General features: G+C 41.2%; 1 protein-coding gene across 3 annotated transcripts in view; it reads left to right on the forward strand.

Moving 5' to 3' along the window:
• Positions 1 to 9,064: 9,064 nt before the first annotated feature.
• Positions 9,065 to 19,840, forward strand: part of stx8 (syntaxin 8) — a 162,676-nt gene continuing 151,900 nt past the window's right edge. Inside the window, exon 1 of one of the 3 annotated variants that reach the window (XM_068004193.1) lies at positions 9,065 to 9,138. In XM_068004193.1, the coding sequence (XP_067860294.1) occupies positions 9,122 to 9,138 (17 nt within the window). In that variant the 5' untranslated portion in view covers positions 9,065 to 9,121. Of the gene's footprint in view, positions 9,208 to 19,840 lie in introns of all 3 variants that reach the window. The other 2 variants (XM_068004194.1, XM_068004196.1) reach the window with 2 other exon arrangements.

The following is a 19,840-nucleotide window of genomic DNA, read 5'->3' on the forward strand; positions in this document are numbered from 1 at the left end:
CTGCACTGATTTTTTTATGGCAATAAACCAACAATAAGATTGCACCCTGCTGCAGGTTTCACACACTGCAAAATGCTAACTTCTACTTTAATGTGTGATGTCCTCAAGCTTTTTGTTTCTGGATCACATTCTGTTTGCTTTCCCAAGCCCCAATCGGTACTGCAGTCCGGTGTTTCATCTCCATGAGAATTTAAATTGCTAATCTTTGTAGCATCAGAGCTGGTGAACACTTACAGGGCAAATTCTTCCTTTCTCTTTTAATTTTTTCTCTAACCCTTTTCTAATTATATTAATATTGTTTTTTCTCCCTTCCCTTTGTCTGATTCTATTAATATGCTTGTCTGTCTCTTATTTTTCAGTTTTGAAGCAGGTACGAGCCCAAAGCATTGACTGTCTGTTCTCTCCACGGATGCTGATTGATCTATTGTACAATCTCAGTGTTTTTTTCTGGTTTTGGCTCACATTTCCAGCATTTTACTTTTATTTGGACTGAAAAATACCAAATTAGAGTACCAATTAGAATACTGTGCATAGTTCTAGGCTCTATATTATAAAAAGGATACAGAGGCAATGGTTAAGGTGCAAAAAAGATTCACAAGGATAATGCCAGAACTGAGAGCATATCCTTATGAGGAAAGACTGAACAGGCTGGGGCTCTTTTCTCTCGAAAAGAGAAGGCTGAAGAGTGACCTAATAGAGGTCTTTAAGATAATGAAAGGGTTTGATAGGGTAGACGGAGAGAAAATCTTTCTGCTTGTGGGGGTGTCCAAAACTAGAGGTCATAAATATAAGATAATCACTGATAAATCCAATGGGGAATTCAGGAGAAATTTCTTTACCCAAAGAGTGGTAAGAATGTTGAATGCCTGACTGCAAGGAATAGTTGAGGCAAATAGCATAGATGCATTTAAGGGGAAGCCAGATAAGCACATGAGGGAGAAAGGAATAGAAGGGTATCCTGATGGGGTTAGATGAATAGGGGTGGGAGGAGGCTCGTGTGGAACATAAAAGACCAGTTGGAACAAATGGCCTGTTCCTGTGCCATAGGCTCTATGTAAATTGAACATTGATCATTCAGAATTTTGAAAAGTTTTCTTTGTGCTGAAATAGAAACAGAAAATAGGAGCAGGAGTAGGCCGTTCGGCCCTTCCAGCCTGCTCCACCATTCAATATGATCATGGCTGATCCTCTTTCTCAATACCATATTCCCACTCTCTTCCCCATACCCCTTGATGCCTTTTGTGTCTAGAAATCTATCTATCTCCTTAAATATATTCAGTGACTTGGCCTCCACAGCATTCTGTGGTAGAGAATTCCACAGGTTCACCACCCTCTGAGTGAAGAAATTTCTCCTCATCTCAGTCCTAAATGTCCTACTATGTATCCTGAGACTGTGACCCCTCATTCTGGAAACATCCTCCCTATCTAGCCCTGTCAGAATTTTATACATTTCAATGAGATCCCTTCTCATTCTTTTAAACTCGAGTGAATACAAGCCAAGTTGACCCAATCTCTCCTCATACAACAGTCCTGCCATTCCCAGGAATCAGTCTGGTGACTCTTCGCTGCACTCCCTCTGTGGCAAGTATATCCTTTCTTAGGTAAGGAGACCAAAACTGCACACAATACTCCAGTTGTGGTCTCACCAAGGCCCTGTATAACTGCACTAAGACATCCTTGTTCCTGTACTCAAATCCTCTTGCAATGAAGGCCAACATACCATTTGCCTTCCTAACTGCTTGCTGCACCTGCATGTTTGCTTTCAGTGACTGGTGTACAAGGACACCCAGGTCCCTTTGTACATGAACATTTCCCAATCTATCACCATTTAAATAATACTCTGCCTTTCTGTTTTTCCTTCTGAAGTGGATAACTTCACATTTATCCACATTATACTGCCTAAATCACCTTGAAGCCTCTTTGCATCTTCCTCTCAACTCTCAATCCCACCTCGTTTTGTGTCGTCAGCAAACTTGGAAATATAACATTTGGTTCCCTCATCCAAATCATTGATATATATTGTAAACAGCTGGGGCCCAAGCACTGATCCCTGTGGTACCCCACTAGTCACTGCCTGCCACCCTGACAAAGACCCATTTATTCCCACTCTCTGTTTCCTGTCTATTAACCAATTTTCAATCCATGCCAGTATATTACCCCCAATCCCATGTGCTTTAATTTTGCACACTAACCTCTTATGTGGGACTTTATCAAAGGCCTTCTGAAACATAAAGTTTTAAAAATTACATCTTTTGTTCTATATACTGTGTCACCAGGGAACTGCATTCTGTTATTACCTTGGAATCCCTAGATTGATCCATTGAATTACTAATGTCAAAGTCCTTCAAATCCTGCTGCTATTTGTTTCATCTGAATGGCAGTTGTGGATATTGCTGGAAGGTCTATACAAAGCTACTGTCTTGCTTAAATTTAAAAAACTAACAGTAATCACATTGCTCTATTCTTAAACTTGAAGTAACTGTTAATATGCAAAGGACAGTTAATGTTCAACTGCTCGCCTGTGTATTTCTACCCCGTGCACTGTGCACCACCTAGTGGCAGAGTTTGGTAACTGTGATTCTACCAGAGAACAGGGATGAAATCAAGGAAATATTGGCCTGAAAATTGCTTATGAAATAATGGAGAGGCTAACAGGACTCATCATTATTTCAGGACAAATGGAAGAGTAAGCTCCGGCGACTGCACGTGTGCAATCAAATGCGGAAGTCTGGAAATTGCTCTACCATTTGCCCTGTTCGTTTGAAAGCTTTGCGTTAAAGAGATCTCGCTGGCTGAATGGACCAGTGCGAACTTCCTGCACTACCCAGCTGGAAACTAACAAATCTCTCCAGAAAAAAGGTGCGCTAAGTTATATCAGATCTGAACTAACTTTTAACAGTGTGGTAAGTATTAATAACTGCCATACAACCTCTCTGGCACTGAAAATTAACTTTTAAAAATATGGAGTTTTATGCCTCTTGATATTAATTGTTGTTGGATATGAAAAAAAAATTAACTTTTTATTTTTTACATATTGTGTCTTTCTGTGTCTTTTATCTCTGTCTTTTACTCTTGCCCTGTCTTTATCTCGCTTTCTCTATCTGATTTTATAGTGAATTTACTAATCTAGCTGACACTTCCTGGTTCTTAGTCTGCGTGGCTTAACAAGGATGCTTCAAGCTGATTGGTTATGGGGAGAGAGCGATCCTTTCATAAAAACATAAGAAATAGGAACAGGAATAGGCTATACGGCCCCTCGAGCCTGCTCCGCCATTCAATAAGATCGTGGCTGACCTTCACTTTCCTGCCCGATCCTCAATCCCTCGATTCCTTTAGATTTCCCGCTCTCACAGCTCACAGAACCCTGGGAAAGACTTTTTTCAGCTCGCCATTGAAGCAAGTTGGTACCCAGAGGGATACAAATAGGAAATAGGAAATATTTCCTAGGGTGAGTTTATAACTAACGAGGGGTGGGTGAGGTTAGTTTGCCACTCAGTGTAATTTCAGGGCCAATATTATGACCTATTGGTATTAATTTTATTTTGAATTATTTTTTATTAATATAAATATATGTATAATTTTAGGACCTTATTTTTAATTTTCAATAGTGGAGAATAGGAGTGATGGGGACTGTAGATACATTGAAAACATTTGATGATAAATACTGTGGTATGAAATGCACAACAGGAGTAATAAGTAAACTGGACTCCCAATGTGAAATTTGAACTAGTTTATCTAAGGGGAAAGGCATTCTCAACCGCTAGAGGAAATAATGGTCTCAAAGCTTTGGCTTCCTGATTTATTTGTTTATCTGGACAACACAACATATTGCTGCATGCAAACCATCGTACTCAGATGAGGTATGGGAACTGGAAATGTTACTTCAGCTCACAAGTACTGCACTGCAAAGTTGCCACCCTTCGGATGAGATGTGAAACTGAGGTCCTGCCTGCCCTCTCAGGGGGTCCTTAAAGATCCCATAGCACTATTCAAAGAAGCGCAGGGAATTCTTGTGGTATCCTGGCCAATATTTATCCCTTATCTGGTTATGTGTCTCACTGCTGTTTGTGTAAAAATCCCTTGTGACTACACTTCAAAAGTGCTTCTTTGGCTGTAAAGCTCTTTTGGACATCCTGAGGTTGTGAAAGGAACTATATAAATGCAAGTCCTTTCCTTCGCAACCTTAAAGTGGGAAGACATTGAGAACACAGAAAGCAGAATCAAATGGAAGATCTTCAAAAACCCATTTACTCCAGTTGCCTTAGATCTGAAAGATGTTCTGAGATTGTGTGGTAATTAGCTTGTGCAATCCATGTTTGCCAGATCCCCAAATGTCATGCAGAATAACTCACGAGTGAGGGAAGTTTGATCAATGAATGGATTTTTGGGATTATTACAAGCTAGAAGCCTGAAGACATTTTCAAAGCATTCTGCATCATCTTCACTGCAGTGCAGTAAAAAGGTAACAAAGGCAGGAAGGACTGGGCAATATGTGATGTCAGAAAACTGATCACCAAACAGATGAGAATTTTTCTGACTGCAATCATTCTTTCTGTGTTAAGATAGTAACTAGGCATTTTGCAACTCTCCAAAAAATCAAGCAAAGGCTGTGAACTAATATTTGTTGGTCCAAATATTCTGCCTAGTATATTTATATAGACGTCTGCATCTGGTGTAAAAGTTTGGCAGTGGATATTTTTAATGGGCCAAAATTTACTGTAACAATAACAGTGAGGCAAACGATTATTTATGTGCAAATCGCACTACAACTTCAAGCAAGGGGCAGATGCTTGGTTAAACTCGAAAGTCCAGAAGTTGCTGTCCGAGATGCGCCGGTTAGCCATTGGCTTCCTGAAAACAGCATCTCGCTCTCTGACTCACCATTCAAATGCATTGTAGATATGTTCTAAATTGGCCTCAGAAAACTAGGGCTTGTCCATTTCAGTCCAAGTACCCTTTTATCCCTCAAACAACATCTCAAAAAACAGATTAACTGGCCATTTATCTCATTGCTGTTTGTGGACCTTGCTGTGCACAAATTGTGTCTACAAAACAACTGTGACTGCAGTTAAAAAGCAAGTCATTGGCTATAAAGTGCTTTGGGACATCTTCAGGACTTGAAAGGTCCTGCAAGTTGCAGACATCTTTCTCACTCCTGCTAAAGATTATACTAAAGTTTTGTTTATTTTTAGAAAGGTAGATAATCTTAATCTTGGATAGCATAACTGCAACTCATGCTAAGAACAAAAGGAAGGTAGATACCTAGAGATAGAGTGGAGCAAGGCAGGAACTGGAAGAGAACAGAATGATTGACGTTCTGAAAAATAGAGGAGCGAGAAAGAGGGCTGGAAGTGATGTAAGCCAGTGACGTGGAAAGGGAAATGGGTAAGGGAGAGGCCAGAATGAGGTTGATGCAATAAAGGGATTCAGTGTCACAAGTGTATGATAAACACTGTGGGTGTGCAACTTATTTTGGCATTCTTGGGTTTGTCCTGAACAATTGTAAATGATGAATATATTGTTTCAATTAAGATAAAAAGAGTTCCTACAGTTCAAGTGACAGTATTTGAGATGAGTTGGTTATGAGTAGTCAAAATAAACATTAGGAAGTAGATGAGACATTTAACAGAATATAAATTTGCCTTTCTGGATGTATTTTCAGTTTTGTGTATTTATAAGAAAAGAAAGGAGATACAGAAAAATCAGTTAGAAATATATATTACACAGAACCCGGGATCACTGCCTTTGAAACAACCATTTTTGCACTGAGGGAGAAATGTCCCATTTCAGACTATAACAACACTATCTATGGTTGCAGTTATACTTACATTTTCATATTCATGTAAAATGGTTTTAGGTGTACATCGACATAAAAATGGCTGTATAATTCAGGAGACTACGGAGTGTAGTAACGCCATGAGGCATGAAAACAACTCAGGAGGTTGTCTCACTGTTGTAATTCCTGCCTAAGTTCATGGGACCTTGCGTTCTGCATCAGTGTACTCAAACACATAATTGTATTTAAATTTACACACATGTTGTCAATATCATGACAGCGCTTGAGGTGAATTGAAAAGAAAAAGAAAGACTTGCATTTACATAGCTCCTTTCACTTCCTCAGGATGTCCCAAAGCGCTTCACACCCAATGAAATACTTTTGAAGTGTAGTCACTGTTGTAATGTAGGAAATGCGGCTGCCACTTTGCACACAGCAAGGTCCCACAAACAGCAATGTGATGATGACTAGATAATCTCTTTCAGTGATTGATGTTGGTTGAAGGATAAATATTGGCCAGTGCACTGGGGAAAACTCCCCAGCTCTTCTTTGAAATAGTACCATGGGATTTTTTACATCCACCTGTGAGGGCAGACAAGGCCTTGATTTAACATCTCATCCAAAGGACGATACACTCCGACAGTGCAGCACTCCCTTTGTACTGCACTGGTGTGTCAGCTGAGATTATGTGCTCAAGCCTCTGTATTGGGACTTGAACCCACAACCCACAACCTTCTGACTCAGACACAAGAGCGCTACCAACTGAGCCATTATTGAGAGTTCAGAGTTTTCTTCATTAACTACTGCCACATTCTGCAGTTTCACTGGTTTAGACATGCAGCAATAACTACATCAGACCACAGCTTCCAGGTAGTCCTCCCACTGTGTCATTTTTGAAACCGAGGAGCATTGGCAGTATTCTATCGGACCTTTGTCACTGGCTCAAAAAGGTACAGTATTGTATGTAAACTACAGTCCAGCTATAGCACCTGAAATATAGTTCCTTTATTTGTCCTACAAATAAATATCTAAAACAAAATACTTATTTGTTTCCCTGAGCTGGAACTATGATGTAAACTGAGTAATGCAGTAAGTTCCTATTCCATATAGTTTTTATATAACTGGTAAATTTTTTTTTTATTCGTTCATGGGATGTGGGCGTCGCTGGCGAGGCCGGCATTTATTGCCCATCCCTAATTGCCCTTGAGAAGGTGGTGGTGAGCTGCCTTCTTGAACCGCTGCAGTCCGTGTGGTGAAAGTTCTCCCACAGTGCTGTTAGGAAGGGAGTTCCAGGATTTTGACCCAGCGACGATGTAGGAACGGCGATATATTTCCAAGTCGGGATGGTGTGTGACTTGGAGGGTAACGTGCAGGTGGTGTTGTTCCCATGTGCCTGCTGCCCATGTCCTTCTAGGTGGTAGAGGTTGCGGGTTTGGGAGGTGCTGTCGAAGAAGCCTTGGCGAATTGCTGCAGTGTATCCTGTGGATGGTACACACTGCAGCCACAGTGCGCCGGTGGTGAAGGGAGTGAATGTTTAGGGTGGTGGATGGGGTGCCAATCAAGTGGGCTGCTTTGTCCTGGATGGTGATGAGCTTCTTGAGTGTTGTTGGAGCTGCACTCATCCAGGCAAGTGGAGAGTATTCCATCACACTCCTGACTTGTGCCGTGTAAATGGTGGAAAGGCTTTGGGGAGTCAGGAGGTGAGTCACTCACCACAGAATACCCAGCCTCTGACCTGCTCTTGTAGCCACAGTATTTATGTGGCTGGTCCAGGTAAGTTTCTGGTCAATGGTGACCCCCAGGATGTTTTTTGGTGGGGATTTGGCGATGGTAATGCCATTGAATGTCAAGGGGAGGAGGTTAGACTCTCTCTTGTTGGAGATGGTCATTGCCTGGCACTTGCCTGGCGCGAATGTTACTTGCCACTTATCACCCCAAGCCTGGATGTTGTCCGGGTCTTGCTGCATGCTGGCACGGACTGCTTCATTATCTGAGGGTTTGCGAATGGAACTGAACACTGTGCAATCATCAGCGAACATCCCCATTTCTGACCTTATGATGGAGGGAAGGTCATTGATGAAGCAGCTGAAGATGATTGGGCCTAGGACACTGCCCTGAGGAACTCCTGCAGCAATGTCCTGGGGCTGAGATGATTGGCCTCCAACAACCACTACCATCTTCCTTTCTGCTAGGTATGACTCCAGCCACTGGAAGGTTTTCCCCCTCATTCCCATTTACTTCAATTTTACCAGGGCTCCTTGGTGCCACACTCGGTCAAAATGCTGCCCTGATGTCAAGGGCAGTCAATCTCACCTCACCTCTGGAATTCAGCTCTTTTGTCCATGTTTGAACCACGGCTGTAATGAGGTCTGAAGCCGAGTGGTCCTGGCGGAACCTAAACTAAGCATCGGCGAGCAGGTTATCGGTGAGTTAGTGCTGCTTGATAGCACTGTTGACGACACCTTCCATCACTTTGCTGATGATAGAGAGTAGACTGATGGGGTGGTAATTGGCTGGATTGGATTTGTCCTGCTTTTTGTGGACAGGACATACCCGGGCAATTTTCCACATTGTCAGGTAGATGCCAGTGTTGCAGCTGTACTGGAACAGTTTGGCTAGAGGCGCGGCTAGTTCTGGAGCACAAGTCTTCAGCACTACAGCCGGGATGTTGTCGGGGCCCATAGCCTTTGCTGTATCCAGTGCACTCAGCCGTTTCTTGATATCACGTGGAGTGAATCGAATTGGCTGAAGACTGGCTGAAAATCAGAAACCATTGCTTTATATTGCACTGAGTCGGGTCACTTGTAATATCCAAAATATCTTCAATAAATTGTAAATTCTGACAACAGTCGTTTGGTTGTCTCACAAACACTCTACTGATCTGGATCTCATAGATATGCCCCCTGTATGTTTCATGACACCATGTTTAGGTATCATTTTGCAAGCAAAGAACATCTTAATACATTAGAAACTGTTTCAAAGGTTGAATTCTTCAATTGTAATTTAGCTTTATGTAAAAAAGAGGGAAATCACGGTAACCAAATAGGACTTAACTCTGAATAACACGCTCCACATACTGATGGAGGTAAGACGGGAACTGGCTGGAATGTGGATATAGTCAATGAATACAACATATTTACAAAGAGGAGTAAAAACGAATACGTGCACAATACATTGCAAATGCTGGTTATTTGACAGCACTTGTCTATGGAATATCGTGCAAGAATAGGTTAATTCGTAATTAACATCTTGGGCGGAACTAATGTTCAGGGCTCTTTGTCGCGTTCGCTACTGAAATGCGAGTCGGACAACAAACAGGAAGTGGAGAGCAGAAGGAGCAGAGCGATGGCTCGAGACCCCTGGTAAGGAGCCGAGCGGCCCGGAGCGGGCGGACTGATCGGACCGGTTGATTAGAGTCGCTTTTATATCAGGTGAAGGTTTGATGGGCCGCGATCAACTAAGTTCAATCCAGTGACAGGGAACAAGCGGGATCCGTGTGTGTAACAGGCCCAAATACAGAGTGAGACAGACCCCTTATAATGGATAAATACAGAGCAGTGTGTGTGACTCCTTATAATGGATAAATACAGAGCACTGTGTGTGACACTGATCCCTTATAATGGGTATATACAGTGCAGAGTGTGTGAGACAGACCCCTTAGAATGGATAAATACAGAGCACTGTGTGTGACTCCTTATAATGGGTAAATACAGAGCACTGTGTGTGACACTGATCCCTTATAATGGGTATATACAGTGCAGAGTGTGTGTGAGACAGACCCCTTAGAATGGTTATATATACAGTGCAGACTGTCAGACACTGATCCCTTATAATGGATAAATACTGCAATCTGTGTGACACTGATCCTTTATAGTGGATATTTACATTGCAGTCTGTGTGACACCAACTGCTTATAATGGATATGTACAGTGCAGTGTGTTTGACACAGACCTCTTATAATGGATATATATAGTGCAGTCTGTGTGACACAGACCCCTGATAATGGATCTATACAGTGCAGTGTGTGTGTGTGACACAGATCCTTTGTAATGGATATATACAGTGCAGTGTGTCTGACACAGACCTCTTATAATGGATATATACGGTGCAGTGTGTGTGAGACACAGACCCCTTATAATGGATTTATACATTGCAGCCTGTGTAACACTGATCCCTTATAATTGGTACATATAGTGCAGTCTGTGTGACACAGGCCCCTTATAATGGATTTATACAGTCCAGTGTGTGTGACACTGATCCCTTATAATGGATATATAAAGTGCAGTGTGTGTGTGACACAGACCCCTTAGAATGGATATAAACAGTGCAGCCTGTGTGACATTGCTCCCTTGCAGTGGATATATATCGTCCAGTCTGTGTGACACAGATCCTTTATAATGGGTATATTATAAAGTGCAGGCTGTGTGACACAGACCCCTTATAATAGATATATTCAGTGCAGTCTGTGCGACACAGATCCCTTATAATGCATATACAGTGCGGTCTGTGTGACACCAATCCTTTATAATGGATATTTTTAGTGCAGTCTGTGTGACACAGACCCCTTATAATGGTTATATAAAGTGCAGACTGTGTGACACTGATCCTTTAAAAAGTATCTATACACTGCAGTCTGTGTGACACTGATCCCCTATAATGGATATGTACAGTGCAGTCTATGTGACACAGATCCTTTATAAAGGATCTATCCAGTGCAGTCTGTGTGACACCGATCCCTTATAATGGATTTATACAGTGCTGTCTGTGTGACACAGTCCCCTTATAACGGATATATACAGTGCAGACTGTGTGACACCGATACTTAATAATGAATACATACAGTGCAGTATGTGTGACACAGTCCTTTTCTAATGGATATACACAGTGCATTGTGTGTGTGACACAGACCCCTTATAATGGTTATATACAGTGCAGTCTATGTGACACCGATCGTTTATAATGGATATATACAGTGCAGTGTGTGTGTGACACAGACCCCTTATAATGGATATACACAGTGCAGTTATGTGACACAGACCCCTTATAATGGTTATATACAGTGCAGTCTATGTGACACCGATCGTTTATAATGGATATATACAGTGCAGTGTGTGTGTGACACAGACCCCTTATAATGGATATACACAGTGCAGTTATGTGACACAGACCCCTTATAATGGGTGTTTACTGTGCGCTGTGTGTGTGTGACACAGACCCCTTATAATGCATATATACAGTGCAGCCTGTGTGATACTGCTCCCTTGTTATGGGTATATGTCGTGCAGTCTGCGTGACACAGATCCTTTGTAATGGATATATACAGTGCAGTGTGTGTGACACTGATCCCTGAGAATGGGTATATATAGTGCAGTCTGTGTGACGCCGATCCTTTATAATGGATATATACAGTGCAGTATGTGTGACACAGACCCCTTATAACGGATATATATAGTGCAGTCTGTGCAACACTGATACTTTATAGTAGATCTATACAGTGCAGTTTGTGCATGAAACAGATCCCTTATAATGGATATATACAGTGCAGTCTGTGTGACACTGATCCCTGAGAATGGGTATATACAGTGCAGTATGTGTGACACTGATCCCTTATAATGGAACTGTACAGTGCAGTCTGTGCGTGACACAGACCCCTTATAATGGATATATACGTTGCAGCCTGTGTGATACCAATCCTTTATAATGGATATATACAGTGCAATCATTGGACACCGATCCTTTACTATGGATAGATACAGTGCAGTCTATGTGACACTGATCCATTATCGTGGATATTTACAGTGCGGAGTGTGTGTGACACAGACCCCTCATAATGGATATATACAGTGCAGTCTGTGTGTATCACAGACCTCTTACAATGGATCTACAGAGTGCAGTGTACGTGACACAGACCCCATATAATGGATATTTACAGTACTGTGTGTGTGTGACACAGACCCCATATAATGGATATTTACAGTGCAGTCTGTGTGACACAGATCTTTTGTAATGGATATATACAGTGCAGTTTGTGTGTGACACAGACCCCTTATAATGGATATATACAGTGCTGTCTATGTGATTCAGACCCCTTATAATGGATATATACATTGCAGTCTGTGTGACACCGAGCCTTTATAATGGATATATACAGAGCAGTTTGTGTGTGACACAGACCCCTTATAATTGGTATATACTGTGCCGTCTGTGTGACACAGACCCCTCATAATGGAAATATACAGTGCAGTGTGTGTGTGACACAGGCCCCTTATAATGGATATATATAGTGCAGTCTGTGTGACACCGACCGATACTTTATAGTAGATCTATACAGTGCAGTCTGTGTGTGAAACAGATCCCTTATAATGGATATATACAGTGCAGTCTGTGCGACACAGACCTTATAATGGATATATACAGTGCAGTCTGTGTGTGAAACAGATCCCTTATAATGGATATATACAGTGTAGTCTGTGTGACACTGATCCTTTATAATGGATATGTACAGTGCAGACTGTGTGACAGTGATACTTTATACTGGATCTATACAGTGTAGTCTGTGTGACACAGACACCTTATAACGGATATGTACAGTGCAGACTGTGTGACACCGATACTTTATAATGGATCTATACAGTGCAGTGTGTGTGACACCGTTCCTCTATAATTAATATACACAGTGCAGTGTGTGTAACACAGCTCCTTTATAAGAGATATATTCAGTGCAGTATGTGTGTGTGACACAGATCCTTTGCAAGGGATATATACAGTACAGTGTCTGACACAGATCCTTTACAGTGGATACATACAATGCAGTGTGTGTGTGACACCCATCCTTTATAATGGATATATACATTGCATTGTGTGTGTGACACCAACCCTTTATAAGAGATATATACAGTGCAGTGTCTGTGACACAGATCCTTTATAATGGATATATACAGTGCAGTGCATTTGACACAGATCCCTTATAATGGATATATACAGTGCAATATGTGTGACACATTTACGAAGATACGAACATACGAATTAAAAGCAGGAGTAGGCCATTCGGCCCCTCGAGCCTGCTCTGCCATTTAATCAGATCATGGCTGATCTGATTGTGACCTCAACCCTACTTTCCCATCTACCTGCTATAACCTTTGACTCCCTTGTTATTCAGGAATCTATCCAACTCAGCCTTCAAAGTATTTAATGAGTCCACTGCTCTCTAGGGAAGGGAGTTCCACAGACTCACCACCCTCTGAGAGAAAAACTTGCTCCTCATCTCCAACTTAAATGGGAGACCCCTTATTTTTAATCTGTGGCCCCTAGACCTAGTCTCCTCCACAAGGGGAAACATCCTCTCAGCATCTACCCCTTCAAGTCCCCTCAGGATCTTATATGTTTCAATAAGATCACCTCTCATTCTCCTAAACTCCGATGTATACAGACAACTTGTCCAACCTTTCCTCATAAGATAACCCCCTCATCCCAGGAATCAGTCGAGTGAACCTTCTCTGAACGCCTCTAAAGCAATTATGTCCTTTCTTAAATAGGGAGACCAAAACTGCACACAGTATTCTAGATGTGGTCTCACCAATGCCCTGTACAATTGTAGCTAAACATCTCTTATATATTCCATTTTTATATTCCATTCCCCTTGCAATAAATGACAACATTCCATTGGCCTTCCTAATCACTTGCTGTACCTCCATACTAACTTTTTGTGATTCATGTAGTAGGACATCCAGATCCCTCTGTACCTCAGAGTTCTGCAATCTCTCTTCATTTAAATAATATATTGCTTTTCTATTCCTCCTGCCAAAGTGGACAAGTTCACACTTTCCCACATTCCATCTGCCAAATTTTTGACCACTCACTTAACATATCTATATCCCTTTGCAGACTCCTTATGTCCTCTCCACAACTTACTTTCCTACCTACCTTTATGTCATCAGCAAATTTAGCAACCATACATACGGTCCCTTCATCCAAGTCATTGATATAGATTGTAAATAGTTGAGGCCCAAGCACTGATCCCTGTGGCACTCCACTCGTTACATCTTGCCAATCTGAAAATGACCCATTTATGCCTACCCTCTGTTTCCTGTTAGCTAACCAATCCTTTATCGATGCTAAAATGTTACCCCCTACACCATGAGCTCTTATTTTGTGTAGTAGCCTTTGACGTGGCACCTTGTCAAAAGCCTTCTGGAAATCCAAGTACACCACCTCCACAGGATCCCCTTTATCCACTTTGCTTGTTACTTCCTCAAAGAACTCTAATGAATTAGTCAAACACGATTTCCCTTTCACAAAGCCGTGTTGACGCTGCCTGATTGCATTGAGATTTCCTAAGTGCCCTGCTATAACCTCCTTAATAATAGATTCTAGCATTTTCCCTATGACAGGTGTTAAGCTAACTGGCCTGTAGTTTCCTGCTTTCTGCCTCCCTCCTTTCTTGAATAGAGGAGTTACATTTGCTATTTTCCAATCTGATGGGACCTTTCCTGAATCTAGGGAATTTTGGAAAATTAATACCAACGCATCTACTATCTCAGCAGCCACTTTTTTTAAGACCCTAGGATGAAGTCCGTCAGGACCTGGGGACTTGTCAGCTTTTAGCTCTAATATTTTTTTCAGAACCCTTTCCTTGGTGATTGTAAATGTTTTAAGTTCCTTCCTCCCTTTCACCTCTTGATTCACAGTTATTTCTGGCGTGTTATTTGTATCCTCTACAGTGAAGACGGATGCAAAATATCTGTTCAATTCATCCGCCATTTCCTTATTCTCCATTATTAATTCCCCAGACTCACTCTCTTGAGGACCAACGCTCACTTTACTTACTCTTTTCCTTTTTAAATACCTGTAGAAACTCTTACTATCTGTTTTTATATTTCTCGCTTGCTTTCTCTTGTACTGTAATTTCTCCCTCCTTATTATTCTTTTAGTCATTCTTTGCTGTTTTTTATGTTCCGTCCAATCTTCTGACCTGCCACTAATCTTCGTGGAATTGTATGCTTTTTCTTTCAATTTGATACTGTCTTTAACTTCCTTAGTCAGCCACGGATAGTACGTCCTTCCCCTAGAGTCTTTCTTGCTCATTGGAATGTATCTTTGCTGAGTGCTATGAAACATCTTATTAAATGTCATCCGTATAAGGGATACATACAGTGCAGTATGTGTGACACAGATCCTTTATAATGGATATATACAGTGCAGTATGTGTGACACAGATCCTTCATAATGGATCTATACAGTGCTGCGTGTGACACAGATCTCAAATAAGGGATTTATGGAGTGCAGTGTGTGCATGCATGAGATCTCGTACCTTGTGTGTGTATAGTTATTCGGCGATTAGTTTTATAGATGCATCTTTTCATTGATATATATCAAAGCTTTCAACGTTGGACAAGTTTGAGGTGTGAAATTTTCAGTCATAAGTCATACAATTTGTGCGTGTCGCCTGTTTTTCTTTTCTTTTCATGCCTTCTCCTTTTATTGTTGGCTGAGGGATTGGCAAGTTTTTTTTTCTTGGTCTCACTGGAGTGTCAATTAAAGCAAGAGGCAGCATGCACAATGGCAGAGAAAACCTCTATCACAAGATTGATATGGATAATGAAGGCTTTCCGCCCCCATCATAACTCATCTGTTCAGAAAGATTGACCGTCTCCCCATCACAACATCCAGTTATTTCTCCCATGGCTTTTGCATCCAACACCTTACCTGGAAGTTCATTCCATATGTTCATCACCATGTGAAGAAGAACTTCGTGACAGTCTAAAATTTGCTTTTAACTAGTTTGAAGTAGTGTTACTTGTCCTACTGTTGGGCATTGCAACTATAGGGTCTATCTAAAATAACTTTAATATGTAGTAGTTCATGGCTTTCACTACGACTGTAAATGTTGGGATATTTCTACATCCATATTGTCCTCTTATGGTGATTGTGGACTGTTAAGATCAGTGATATATTTGTGTGTATATATCTCACGTACACCTGTAAACAGATATAGTCACCTGTACAGTGGCATTCAGTGTTTGACCCAAAGTACAGATGGACTAAAGTTTCCTCTATTCTTCTTATGATTCTGGACACCCTCCCCCAGTTCCTTTGATTACAAATAAAAATACTAGGATTTTATATAACACTTCTGTTTAAATGCTCAATGCGATTCACTCAATGAATTACTTTGAAGTGTTGTGATTGTTGTTACGTAGCCAGATGTGATAATATTTTGTGCCAGAAATATTTCACAGACAGCAGTGAGGTGAATGGTCAATCAGTGTTTTTAGCTGGCTTTGGTTGGGGCAAGAATGCTGACCAGGATACTAGAACTCCCTGCTTTACAATAGAGCCAAGGACATCCACTGGAGAAGCCCCAGAATAGTCATTTTTTAAATGGACATTAATCCTTAATGTCCACTTGAACCCACCAGAAAAGGCAGCAGACCTTCAATTTAACAACTCCTCCTTTCTATCTAATAGAGTTGGATATTTCGCAGATTCATCAAATAATGTTGGAGTTAGTAACAGAAATTGAAAGTTCAGTATTTCAGTGCTTATTGTTACAACAAATTTATTTATATTTAGAAAGCTGTTAAAGTAGTATTTTTATATACTAAAGAGGGGACAGCGGTGGGAGGGAGGAGACAGGGTGTGGGGCATCAGACATGGGGCAAGGGGGTGGAGTGCAACCCTTTCACTTTGCTTTCCATTGCTGCCCTATGTCTCACCAACCAGAGAAGGCCTGTGGCCTTGGGCAGATTCACCCCTCCCCCTACTAATGCATGCTAGGAGATTATGCAAACTGCACATACTCCAAATGCAGACTCAATATTCACCCCTTCTACCACTGGTGCATTGTGGCTGCAGTATGTATGATCTACAGGATGCGCAACAGCAGCTCACCAAGGTTACTGCAACATCACTTCCTGCCCTACGACCACTACCATCCAGAAGGACAAAAGCACCAATGTCGTGGGATCACCATCACCTCCAAGTTCCCCAACCAAGGCACATACCATCCTTGGACATATATCGCTGTTCCTTCATCATCGCTGGGTCAGATCCTGTAATTCCCTACCTTATGGCATTGTGGGAGTACCATCACCCTAAGAACTGCAGCAGTTCAAAGAGTAGGCAACTAGGGAAGGGCAATAAATGTAGCCTTACCAGCATCACCCATATCCCGGGTACACATTTAAAAAAAATATTTATTTTTTTTCTCAGTGAAAAAGTTGAAGAGGATTTAACTTTGTTTTTCACATGATTTAAACCTAACCGGAAGATGACTTTGAATTATTGGGTTCCTCCTGGTTGGTTACTGTCCATGCTGATGATGACAACAGGGCGCTCTCTCCCATTTTCATTTTGACTCCCAATTCAGTTAAAAAAAATACTAGTAGAAAGAGAGCAATCCATTTTTGGGATGCAAAGGTGATTCTTTTTGCCTTAAAGCTTGGAAACTGCATATATAATAAATGTTTCAGCCTTTTATGAGATAAATCTCTGTTTATTAAAGACTGCAGAAGTTGGTAAAGACACTAATAGTGTATTAAGTGATTTAAAACAGGAATGTAAAGGCAGGAGCTGGCTAATGATGGGTAAAGCGATGGATGGCTGACTGAAAGCCCAAAAGGGGCCAGGGATGGGTTGGGTGGGGAGATTGACAGATGGGAACACAGTGAGGTGGTGCCCGATAGTCAGAAAGGGGCCCTTCAAGACCTCTCCTGCAGCGACCCCCTCCTGATTCTAAATCCCTCTTGTGCTTAGAAAACCCTAGACTACCCAGAGACTGGGATCGCTCCAGTGTTCCTGGGCTTCTCCCAGTGCTTCCGGATTGGGACTTGCCCTCTTCTCTCCAGAATCCATCACCGCGGTGCTGCTACAATCCTGGCCCCATGTTTAGTGCATCCAGACCCTGGGAGTGTCTTTTCCCAATGCTCCAAAATCTCGGCACCATTCCTCACAAATTACAAGAGTCCTCTTCCATTAATTCCAATTCCCAGTGCCTGGCCAAATGCTCCCAGAACTCTTCTTCATGGTGCTCCCAATCCTTGTAATCCCTTTTAAAGTACCTCTCGATTCTGAACTTCTTCCCAGTGCAGTGCTGATAAATTAGTGTCCCTGACGATGCTACTTGGCATAACATCATTATTCTTATATAATTGCAGATTCACCGTGAGCAATGCCATGGGATATCAGCAGCCTTAATATAATAAATCAACTTTTATATTAAAAAAATTGTAATGGACACCACATTAGGTCAGCTAGCATCATTTAAAAAGTCCGTAATTTCAAGGTTTTTACCTCCCCTCGAAGGATAAGATGACAATTATAAATTGCTGAAACTTCGCGCCCACAGTTTGACGCCATCTGAGTTCCTTGATCAGATTTCTATCCATTACTCACTCTCAGTTGTTTCTTATTTTCTCTATACTTCCTATAAAGTGCATTAAACATGTTGACAAACATTGTAGAATTTCAAAATCAAAACAAATTCCTGTCTTCACAGTAGATAAACTTTAAATGATCTGTCAAGTGAGAAAGCTATACACTTACTTTTCATTTTAGCCATAATGGTTGTTACGTGTTTAGGTTCATTTATGCTTTCTACTCTAGATATTTTTGGTTTCTGTTTTTCTCATAGTTGAGCCCTCGCACCCTACATCCTTAAGAGTTTGCCACTTAACTTGTTATCCAGGCAACAATATTGTAGCACACCAGAGATAACGAATAGAGAATCCTTTTTTAAATTACTTCAGCACTGGTGTAGTGGTTCCGCTCCTCCAAGGGATCCTCCTTATTTTCAAAAGCGGCAGAATAACATTACACTCCGACCTTTTTTTGGCTTTAAACATACAAACAAATTTATTAAACAGTAATAGAACAAGTAAATAATAGCAGAAATCTAACATATATTTACAGTATTGTTAAACTTTACTGGCTTGTATAATAGAAAATGAATAGTTTACAATTCTAGTGCTAAAAATATGATTATAATGACTTTTTTTACATAGTTCTTTTTATGTTCTCTGCAAGTTATCTGTTGTATCTAATACGGTTGAGAAGTTCCAGTCAGATAATCTCTTTTTGACCAGCTATGCATCAAACTCATTGATTTGAAAAAGACAGGCCAATAAGTCCCTCAGAAGCAATAATCACAGCCAAATAAAATTTGAATAACTGTCCATTAAATTCAAAAAGTTGTTAATCAAATATATATCAGAGTGACACAGCGTGGTTGTATTTGAATAAAGTGAGTTGGCTCCTCCTCCAAGTAAATGGCCCAGTAACCAACTGAACATTAATTACACCATTGTATCAAGTTAAACTGGGACATAATTTCTGTATGTGCAGCAAGTTTTTAGCTCCTTAAGGACCATGGCAGAATTAAAGCAGGGCGTAGCAAGCTAAAATATAGACAATGTTTCATTTTTGTCACAATGGCATCACGTAAGTAAAACTGTGATGTACTTCAGTGCGATTTGTGCTGTCGTGTGATGCTGTCCAAACAACCATAAAGTTTATCAAATAGTTTTTCCTGAAAATGGTGCCATTTCAATTTGTAAGACATTTCAGAGAATAATTGCTGCTGCTGTCAATTTACTGTTTTACGGGGTAATTTTAACCCCAAAGAATGGCTGGGTTGGGAGCGGGCGGGAGGTTAAAATAATAGCTTTTTGAAGCGCGACCATAACCCAGCTTCAATGCGCCCACTTCTGGGTTTGACGTGGGTGCGTTTGGATGCGTGCGTGCAGCCGAAACCCGGAAGTCGCGTCCCCAATTAATGCTGGCGGGCGGATCGTTAAAGGGGCAGTTTACCTACTTGAAATATTTGAGGTAGGTAATTTTTTTGTTGATTCTGAACCTGAAACAAATTTTACTTCACCTGCACAAGTTTCCGATGGCTTCTGCATCTCGCCATTGAAACGGAGGCAAAATGCAGGCGAAGTTGATTTGGCCCTTTAAACCTGTGATTGACACATATAAATAACAGCTCAGATGTTGCAGCTGATCTCTTAGTTCTCTCAGGCAAACGTGTGGCTGAGAGTTCTTTGTGTTGGGTCTCTATTCACTCTT

Source organism: Heptranchias perlo, chromosome 23, assembly GCF_035084215.1.
Source record: "Heptranchias perlo isolate sHepPer1 chromosome 23, sHepPer1.hap1, whole genome shotgun sequence".
Lineage (NCBI taxonomy): Eukaryota > Metazoa > Chordata > Chondrichthyes > Hexanchiformes > Hexanchidae > Heptranchias > Heptranchias perlo.